Source organism: Diabrotica undecimpunctata, chromosome 8, assembly GCF_040954645.1.
Source record: "Diabrotica undecimpunctata isolate CICGRU chromosome 8, icDiaUnde3, whole genome shotgun sequence".
Taxonomy (NCBI): domain Eukaryota; kingdom Metazoa; phylum Arthropoda; class Insecta; order Coleoptera; family Chrysomelidae; genus Diabrotica; species Diabrotica undecimpunctata.
The window spans coordinates 113,353,511-113,364,784 of NC_092810.1; the positions used below are offsets into that span (position 1 = coordinate 113,353,511).

At 32.4% G+C, this 11,274-nt stretch overlaps 1 protein-coding gene across 1 annotated transcript; it reads left to right on the forward strand.

The window, feature by feature from the left end:
* Nucleotides 1-876: 876 nt before the first annotated feature.
* On the forward strand, nt 877-1,983 carry LOC140447870 (larval cuticle protein A3A-like). Its single transcript, XM_072540780.1, has 3 exons — nt 877-936; nt 1,274-1,504; nt 1,597-1,983. The coding sequence occupies exons 1-3, from the start codon at nt 925-927 to the stop codon at nt 1,879-1,881; spliced, it is 528 nt and encodes a 175-aa protein (XP_072396881.1). The 5' UTR covers nt 877-924; the 3' UTR covers nt 1,882-1,983.
* The last annotated feature ends 9,291 nt before the right edge of the window (nt 1,984-11,274 follow it).

The window sequence follows — 11,274 nt, forward strand, 5'->3', positions numbered from 1 at the left end:
TTGAGATACGCATAAGAATTCTTAGATTTTACGTTTTTAGTGTCCTCCTCTATTAAGTAGAAAGCTGGAGCCTTACAGAAGATGCCATAAAACGATTAGAGGCATTTGAAATGTGGTGCTACCGACGTATGTTGAGGGTCTCATATATACACCACACAAGTAACATAAACATCATGCGTAATGATAAATACCGAATCAACTAGAGTTGATTCTACAAGGCAAGATTGAGGGTAAGAGTCCCTGGACTTAGACGTATATCCTGGCTGGCCAATCTTAGAAAGTGGACTGGTCTAACGTCAACTGATCTATTTCGAGCTGCTGTGAATAGAATAAGATGGGTCAATGTGGTCTCCAACATCTCTAAAAGTAAGGCACATTTAGAAGAAGAAGCAAATCTTACTTCAGGTTCGGCCATATAATAAAACTTATAAAGTTTATTGCAAAATTATCGTCAGATTACCCCAAACGAGCAATTCACAACTACACCTTATGGTCGGTAAGATTTACTGAAAGTATTTAAACTTTTACCAAGAAAAAAAATTTGCACATTACGTACAAGTCAAATCATGTTTATGGTGTACACTTTAATATACGTCAGGCACATCTGAGGGGTTAACGTATATGCTAAACTACCTTGGCTAAACATTTTAAAATAATTACTAAATAGCCATTGATAAACCATAAATAATAACTATAAATCGTTTCGTGCAAATAATTTGTCAAAATCAATTATAAGAATTGTAGTTTTTAACACCGCCACCTCAATGATGTTAACAAGTGGGCTAGTGAGAACGCTTGATATTCTTTCATAATTTGACCGTGATTGTTGCAATTTAAGAATGTTTTGCTTACATATTATTTCATATAAAAGGCGTAGTCAATTTAATTTTATACAGTTAACTCGTGAGTCATTGAATAAACAATATGTACTCTAAAGTAAGTCTTAAATATTTCTATTTAAATATCATTAGTAATATGACCAAAATATTAGCAAATTGATTATATTGTTTCTTCTGCACTTATTTTACATTTCCTTCATTATACATCATGTTTCTCGTTATAGAAAGTCACAATATTATCAGTTTTTTATACTTAAAACAGTCATATTCAAGTTTTTTTTATGATATATGGCACATAGTAAAATAATCTTTACATTTTTAAGGTTAATTAAGATTACAAAATGTAAAACTTGATTGTATAAGAAATAATTACTTTTTAATTGAAAATAATGATAACAATTTTAAGGATCATACCTTATTTTATATTTTTTTAGATTTTGTTAGTGCTAGCCCTAACAGCTTTAGCCCAAGCTGGAGTTTTAGACTACAGTCATGGTCATGCTACCTCATATGCTTCATCGAACCTTGGTGGATCAGAACATGGACACGGATATGCTGCTCCTGTTTTAAGTCATGCTTATACCGCTCCAGTAGCTGCTGCTCATGGATATGCTGCCCCTCAATTAGCCCATGGCCATTCTGCACACCATGATGTAGATTATTATGTAAGCATGATGTATTTCTTTATTTCTTTTTTTTTAATAGAAGTAAAAACATTTTATTTATTTTAATACCAATGTGTTATTAACTGCTTCAGGCTCACCCCAAATACGAGTTCAACTACGGAGTTCAAGATGGCCACACTGGAGACCACAAAACTCAACACGAAGTCCGTGATGGTGACGTAGTTAAAGGTTCTTACACCGTGGCTGAACCTGATGGTACCCTTCGTACTGTGCACTACACCGCTGACGACCACAATGGTTTTAATGCTGTTGTTGAAAAATCTGGACACCCTGTACATCCAGCACCATCTTACGGACACGGAAAAGTTCTCTTAGCCGCTCCCGCTGTCCACCATGCTCCATTATATCATCATTAAGACTGAAAAATGCTTGTTGAATATTGTTATACATATATTTATTGATTATTTGGTTGAATTACGTTGTGATAAATTTTTTATCTAAAATAAATTAAACTGAATCTAAAAAATAGGATTTTCTCAATACTAGCTTATAGGACTTTTCCGTGGAAATCAGCACGTTTTATATAATATTGAAGAAGATTCAGTAGTCCAATGGAAAGTTACATTAAGCTTACATTTTTGAGAGGACGCATTTTTTTTTGTGTAGTGTGGTAGGTATAAGCTTAAGTTAATCTCGTAAATTAGCAACCCTACAGAAAATTGTATACAACATTATTTGTAGCAAATTATGTTGTCTATAAATCGTTTTTGTATTATCAGTTCGACATGCTTCCCACATCGGGACATACATAAGGGCACCTGGATATTACCTGACGGAGATACAATCAATCAAATAGACCGTATACTGGCTGAAAAAATAATGGCGACGAGTATATTAGATATAAAAAGCAGACGTGGCGCAAGCTGTCACTTAGACCATCTGCTAGTACAGACACGGTTTAGATGCAAAATCAGTGGAAAGGTAAAGGAAAAATATTTAAAACAAGAAAAACTAAACTTAGATAACCTAAAAGTCTCTGTGGTACAAGAAAGATTTAAGAGAACAGTGGATGAAAAATTACTAGAAGAAAACAGAGCAGACTCCACAATAGAAAACCAATGGAACACCATAAGCACTATCATACTCAACACAGCGAAAGAAGTCCTAGGAACAAAGACACAACGGAGAGAAGAAACATGGTTCGATGAAGAATGCAAACAAGCTATACAGGAAAGAAATGAAGCACATAAGAATTACATACTCAGACGTACTAGAGAGAGAAAAACAGAGAGCAGATAAACTGTGCAGGCAGAAAACGAAAAAGTACGAAAATTAACGTATACTAAACACAGAGAGGGAGTTTAAGGAAAACGAAACACGTAGTGCATACCAATTTATCAAACATCTAAGACAGGGATACAAACGAGATAAGATATGGACGAAATTAAGAGAACCTGGATGACATATTTTGAGGAATTACTAAACAAAGGGACACAACCACCATTAAAACAACAGGGGCAGCAGCAGGCCCTGCAGGAGGTAGAATAACAAGAAATGGGGGAATATGGAGAAGAAAATGAATTAATTAGACCCCCAATGCTAGAGCAGGTCCAAACGGCAATCCACATACAAAAAAGCCATAAAGCACCGGGAATAGATAAAATACCGGCAGAACTACTTAAGCAAGGATGAAAGGATTTGACATAACAGATGTATCAGCTAATACGAGAGATTGAGATAGAAGAAGAAATCCCCCAACAATGGAAGAAACGTATAATTTGCAATATTCATAAAAAAGGAGACAAACTGTTGTGTAAGAATTATAGAGGCATCTCTTTACTTTGTTCGGGATACAAAATACTCACAAACATCATTAATCGAAGACTTCAACCTCTCATGGAAAAAATCATCGGGGAATATCAAGCAGGGTTTAGGCAAAATAGATCTACTATTGACCAACTATTTACAGTTAAACAAATACTAGCCAAAGCATGGGAATATGACATGGACGTTTATAATCTCTTTGTAGATTTTAAACAAGACTTTGATTCAATAGAAAGAACAATTCTACCTAATATATTGGAAGAATTTGGCATACCATCAAAATTAATACGACTAGTGCAAATGACAATGAGAGAAACAGAACTACAGGTATGTATTCAGGGACAGATCACTGATGCGTTTACGATAACGCAAGGACTGAAACAAGGCGACGGACTGGCCCCAACGCTCTTTAATCTTGTTCTTGAATATGTAATAGACGGTTGACGGTGGGCGGAAATACCATACTTATAAACAAGTCTACCCATTTAGCAGCATACGCAGATGATATAAACATAATGAGCAGAACAGTGAATGCAGCGGAAGAAACCTACGTTGAGTTGAAACAGAGTGCAGAAGCAGTAGGGCTAGCAATAAATACAAATAAAACAAAACTACTTATACAAACCAAATAAAATAGATTCACATACCTAGGAATCGATCTGGTAGCAAGCAATGAAGAAGAATCGGAAATAAATAGAAGGCTAATGCTGGCAAATAAAGCCTATTTCGCGATGGGCCACATATTCAAATCGCGAGACGTACACCGGAAAACAAAACTCCGGGTCTATAAAACAATTGATATATGATGAATAGATGTGTTTGAAAGAAAAATATTACGTAGGATACTGGGCGCAATAAGTGAAAACAACACCTGGCGAATTAGGTATAATAGAGAAATATAGCAGTTTCCTTTGAACCTTTGTATAGTGAGGACCGGTGTGTGAGTTTGTCTCGTATTCAATCGAATTTATTTAGGTTTTAATTAGGTTTACGTTAATTTTAAGTTATTAGTTTAGCATTTGTACTGTAAGTATTAATATTTCCTATATTTTTTTGATAAATACTTAATCCTGGGATGTCGCAGGGTAAAAATGGTGTAGGTGGCAAAGACCCACCTCTACAGGATCAAGTTGATAACGACATTTTAAGTAATATTCACGTCGAAGATATTGTTTTTTCTGAGATTAATAATTGTAATAATACTCCAAATGTTTTGAATTCCGATGATTCTATTATTAATAATTCAAACATTAAATCTATTGTTAATGATGACAATAAAAACTAGCCGTCTACAACTCAACAATATAAACAATCAAGTCAGGTTTTAAATACTTCAAATCGATTTAGCGATACTGATACGGGGCCGTATTTTATTTTTGTTTAACATACTGATTTAAATTTAGGTTGTCTTCAATAGAAGTGATTTAGTCTCGCTGCGTAAACAAGAATCAAAAGAAAACTGGGAAATTGAATGGAATGCTTTTTGTAAACGAATATCATGGTTTCAAAGAATGTCAAACGTGGAAGTAACTAGAAGGATAGGAAATGAGGCGGAAATAATATTGACTATCAAAAGACGAAAACTTGAGTACTTAGGACATGTGATGAGAGGGCAAAAATACGCATTATTATAACTTCTTATGCAATGCCAAATTCGAGGAAAGCGAAATGTGGGAAGACGAAGAATATCCTGGCTTAAGAACTTTGGGAATGGTTTGAATGCAGTAGTGCAGAACTTTTTAGGGCGGCAGTCAACAGAGTCCGCATAGCCATAATGATTTCCAACCTTCGATAGAAGCTGGAACTTAAAGAAGCTTTTTGTAACAGAAGTAACAACTTTTATACAAAAACTCACCCTGTTTTACCTACTGCGCCTTTTGCTGCAAGAAGTCATCCTAATAGAAGAGTATATTCAATGTTTGTTAAATGCCTTTTAATCATGCTACTGTGAAAGCCTATCTTCATAGATTTAATTTAAGTGAAACAGAACTTTGTGATTGTAATGGTAACACTGACGATATCAATCATTGGATGTTCGGGTGCATATATAATGATGCTGCTATTAAGTATCCATTGGAAAATCTGATAAAAGAACAAATACCTTTTCCTCAGTGTCAATCTTTCATTTTATATATCTCTCGTCATAACATTAGGCTTAACCAAATTTTTTGGGATTATTTAAAAAGGACTAAAAGACAAATTTAGGATGGAATGTGTAATGTGAATGTATAAATCTAGCTTTGTTCCCTCTGTCTATCCTTATGTTATATAGTTACCTCCTAGCCGTTGCCTGTCTTATGTTGTAAGAAAATCGCTATAAAAGGCACCTTAGCGTGAAAAGTATTCCTATATTACGTAATCCCTACGTATTCCATTGGTTCTAAATATTCACTTTAAGTTGGTTAGGGCATTGAATGGAACGAATGAATGTATGATTTTTTATCAATCTACTGATTCTTGTGATACTGATGTTTACATTATATTTTTAATTCACCTCCATGAGAAGTACTATTTTGTTAACAAATGCAATAGGTCAATACATCAAGAACAAATTCAAGTAGTCAAATACATCATCGTGTGTGGCCGTTTGTGGTATGTTGTCGTATATCGTTACCTCTGTGTAAAATGTGTTGTTATTTGTGGAAAAAGTAGAAGATCAATATCAAAAACTTTCCGTAAGTGAGTTGCAAGTATCACTTTTACATATACAATAAAAGAAATTACTGTTAACTTCTTTGTCAACAACGCATGCATAAGTAATGCAAATAACTATAACCTCACAATCAAATCAGATTTAACGAAAAAACCAGTCACTAATTCTTAATTACCGTTCATTTATAATTGCTGTTAAAAAACTACCATCCTAATAATAATTGTCTTGTACATTCATGCTCTAAAGGCGACCATACACTAAATAATGGAACAGATCGAAATTTCAAATAATTATCTGTTGGAAGAAATAAGAAAAGAAAATAGTGAATTAAAAAACTTAATTAAAGCTTTAGAAACACGTTTATCACTTAAGGTTGCAGAAACTGAATATAAAATAAAACATTTAGAAAAAGAAAATCTGGAATTAAAACATAAGGTAGAAATAATTGAAAATAATAATAGACGTAACAACATAATAATTTATGGAATGGTTAGGGAAAATCCGGAGCTAAATATAAAATATATTATCGATCAACTAAACAGATCATTAAAATTAAATATTAAAGAAACCGAGATGAACAACACTTACGCGTTAGGAAAACAATTAAATAGTCCGATTAAAATAGAATTTATATCTTTTCTCACAAAATTAAAAGTTCTGAAAAACTTAAGAAATCTAAAAGGATCGAACATAAATATATCGCATGGTCTCACCAAACAACAACAGGAAGAAAACAAAATTCTGCGGAAGCACCTTTTACTAGCTAGGCAAAACAAGACAAATATATGTTATATAAAAAATCATAAACTTATTATAAACCGAAAATCGTATACAGCCATAGAACTGAAAGAACAAGAAGAAACTCTTACAATAGATATTAAACCTGCAAGTAGTGACCCCGGGACCCCTCGTTATACTAGAGAAACACATTCATTTGAAACAGAAAAAGAAAAGATCCTCTCTGACGAAGACGAGAATATATTAGAAAATAAAATCCAGAAAAATCGCAGAGAAGAAACAGTTAAGAATCGAAATACCAGAGGAAATCCAAGCGTTATTCCACACCAGGCTCCGCTGAATACTACATCATCAACAACAGCAGTTAGTGGAAAGACGACCCCAACCAACAGATCCGTTGGTACAGATAAAAATAAATCAACATATAAAACACGGCATAACTCTGCATCGAATAAATAAATTATTACTCTCAAAGCTATTTATATTGATCTAATTGTCCTTATATTTTTGATTTTTTTTTGTTGTCATTTGTCTTTTTTGTTAAATTATATAAGTGTTATTTTTCTTTTATTCTTGTCATATACATAAAGGTTTGTAGAACGTATATCATGGATCAGTTTATAAGAGATGTAGACTTTGAACCCTTTGATACACACGAGTTAGATAATATATTGCAATTAAATAAATTTGTTAGACTAGGAACTAATGAATCTAACCTAACAATTATTCACCAAAATATCAGGAGTCTAACAAAAAATTTTGACGAATTCAATGTTCTATTACACCAATTAAATATCGATTTTGATCTCATCGTACTGACAGAAACATTTAAACTTTGTGATGTTAAATATTATGATAACGAAAATTATACTTTTGTACATACAGATTACAATTTCAATAAAAATGATGGAGTAGCTGTTTTTATAAAAAAGAATGTTGTATACTCTCACAACTTGGTAATGATCGGACATTGTCAAGTAATCGAAGTATTTATTACGCTCAAAAATAAAAAACGATGCTTAGTCACCTGTGTTTACCGTTCTCCTTCTACTAATGTAGAAGAGTTTCTTCAACATTTAGAACAATATCTAGAACAAGCAAAAAGTAAACAGATCGACTACCATATAGTACTTGGAGATATTAATATTAATATTAAAGACAACTCTGATGAGAACGTCTTTGCATATCTTAACTTGATGTACGACTACAATTTTGAATCTATGATCAACAAATACACTAGAATACAAGGTAATTCCAAAACCTGTCTGGATCATATATTTGTTAAAGTAATAAAACAGTGTAATCACGAATCTAGAGCAGCCGTTGTAGAAACTTGTATAACCGATCATAAAGCAACCGTTATATGCATGCCGCTCGATCTAAAGCAAAATTTAAATAATGTAACTAAAGAATATCAAGTTATAAACTACAAAAAATTAAATAATGACCTAAAAAACTATCACTGGAAAGAATATAATGATTTGAAAAATGTGAACGCCAAATGTAACTTATTGTGTAAAATTCTTAGTGAACTTATAAAGAAGAACAGCTATATTAGAAAATGCAAAAAACGCGAATTAAAGCGTCAATCTTGGATAACAGCTGGATTGGTGAAATCTATAAATACTAAAAACTTACTCTATCACAAATACGTCAAAGATCCAGATAATATAGATAAAAAAACTAACTATCTTAATTACAGAAATCAGCTCAATAAATTATTAAAAAGCGCCAAAAGAGATTATTTCAGAAATCAGATTTTGAAAAACAAAAATGTATCTAAAAATTTATGGAATATAATAAAACATTTGAAAACTACAAAAGAAGAAAGAAATATTCCAGAAATAATTACAGAAAATGAAACTAGTATTAAAGACAATACAACTATCTCAAATACTTTTGTTCGTTACTTTACAGAAATTGGAGAAACATATGCTAAAAAAATAATACCACCTCAATCATATACTCCTACATATAAATATTCAAGCCATTCAATATATTTGACACCGGTCTCTGAAAGTGAAATAGAAAGCATTATAAACAACTTAAAGAATAAGAAGTCTCCGGGAATTGACAAAATCACCTCTCAAACAATAATAAATATAAATGGACAAATCAAAAAACCATTAGTTGAATTAATAAATCTAATATTTGAAACAGGGGAGTGTCCGGATAAGTTTAAACAAACTATTATAACTCCTATCTTTAAAAAGGGTGATAAGCGTAGTTTATCTAACTATAGACCTATTTCACTAATCACAACATTAGCAAAAATATTTGAAAAGTCACTTAAAACCCGACTAACTACTTTTTTCAACAAACATAACATTATATCATCTTCACAATTTGGGTTTCGTGAAGGTATTTCTACAAGTGATGCAATTACAGAACTTGTTAATAACATATATGATAGAGTTGACAAAAATAAACCTACTGCCTGTGTATTTTTAGACTTAGCGAAAGCATTTGATACGGTCAGCCATCCGCAATTGCTAGAAGCATTGGAAGCGTGCGGAGTACGCGGAATTTCACATAAGTTAATTCAAAGTTATTTATACAAAAGACAACAAATTGTGAAGGGGGGCCTGCGTAGCGCAAGCGGTAGGATGCTTGCCTCGCAAGCCGGTGGTCCGGGGTTCGAATCCCACCGCCGGCAAGAACATCTAGACATTTTAAAAATGTCTATAGGCCCCAGGTCGACTCAGCCTGAATAAAAATGAGTACCTTGGGTAAAACCAGGGGTAATAATAGACGGTTGAAGCGTAGCACTGGCCATGTTACCTTCCTTGTATACCGTAGGCCCTAGATATAGCAGACTACCCTGCTATACTCCCAAAGCCGCGACAGCGGTATAAAACGGGAGACTATTATTAAATAACACTTACAGTGATCAGCTTATTCTACAATGTGGTGTACCCCAAGGAACAGTTTTAGGTCCACTATTATTTAACGTACATGTAAATGACTTATATAACGTAAACACCGAAGGAAAAATAATCAGTTTCGCCGATGACACTGCTATTATGTATAGTGCAGACACTTGGAAAGATTTAAAAAATAAAATTGAAGTTGATATGTTTAAGATAGTTCAATGGTTCAATTATAAAGGATTGACAATTAACTTTGAAAAAACATTTGTTATTCCATTTTGTAGTAACAAAGTATCACTACCTTCATTTAATCATATAAACATTAACTGCATGGAACGTAACATAACGATAAAAACAACCTCTAATATAAAATATCTGGGCATAACTATAGACTCACATCTAAGATGGGATAAGCATATGAATGAACTAGCAAAATGCTTGAGAGCTTTAGTTCCAAAATTCAAATATATAAAATCAATAATTGACGTAAAATATTTAAAAATATTATATCACTCTCTTGTTGAGTCTAGAATTAGATACGGAATACTTGGCTGGGGTGGTGTTTTAAAAACATACTTAAAAAAAGTTGATATTTTACAAAAGAGAATACTAAAAATAATATTATATAAACAACGTACTTACTCAAGTCATCTTCTATTTATTGAAGCCAAAGTAATGGACACAAGACAACTATATATGTATTCCATGTTAGTTTACATATATAATAGAAAACATATACTTCATAAACTATGCCACCCGTATGAAACCCGCAATAAAACAAATAAACATGTAAAAACTGGAATTAGCAAAAAAAGATTAGGTCAAAGATACCTCCTTTATCAAGCTCCAAGAATATTTAATGCCTTACCTGATAAATATAAAATATACCTAATTACACTCAACTCACTAATAATGATAAAATCAATATTTAAAAAATATATTCTTAATTTGGATCGCAGCTATATACAAAATTTAATGGATTAAGCAAATAATAATTCAGTCATAGTAATAGTAACTAAACTGTTTAGTAATAGTTTTTGATTACTGAAAGTTATAAAATCAAAATAAATATAATTTTCATCATCAAAACATAAAAATGCGTTATACAAACTGAAATAACTGAAATACAGAATTATTGTATAATTAGATTTATTTAATTATTTATATGTAATTATTAGATTGTTAATGTATCAAATACACAATGCACACACGACGCCCGTGCTCGACCATTTTTGGTTTTAACGGGTAGTACCAGATGTTTATTTTTTGATGTGTAAATAACATACTTAAATTATTGTTCTTTTTATACAATGTATATGAAAAATTAATAAACATTATTATTATTATTATTATTATTATTATTATACATTATCGTGGTTGAATGGATCAAGTTATCCAAAGCCATTAATTAAATAAAAAAAAAAGAGAAATATACGAGCAATATAGCGAACTATAACTCTAGCATAATACACTAAACTACAGAGATTACGGTGGGCAGGGCACGTGGTACGCATGCATGAGAATAGAATCCCCAGAAAATTATTAAATGCAAGAATGCAAGGAAAAAGACCTGTTGGAAGACCTAAAAAGAGATGGGAATACGAAGTCGATGAGGATGCCAGGAACTGCCTGGGAACGCGTTCATGGAAAAGAACAGCGGTAAATCGAAATGATCGAAATGGAGAAGCCTGTTGAAAAAGGCCAAGGCCCGATTTGGGCTATAG

Excerpts from the sequence above, each read along its gene's own strand:
- LOC140447870 (XM_072540780.1), top strand. Across the intron at positions 1,505-1,596 it reads ACCATGATGTAGATTATTAT|GCTCACCCCAAATACGAGTT; the intron begins GTAAGCATGATG and ends TAACTGCTTCAG.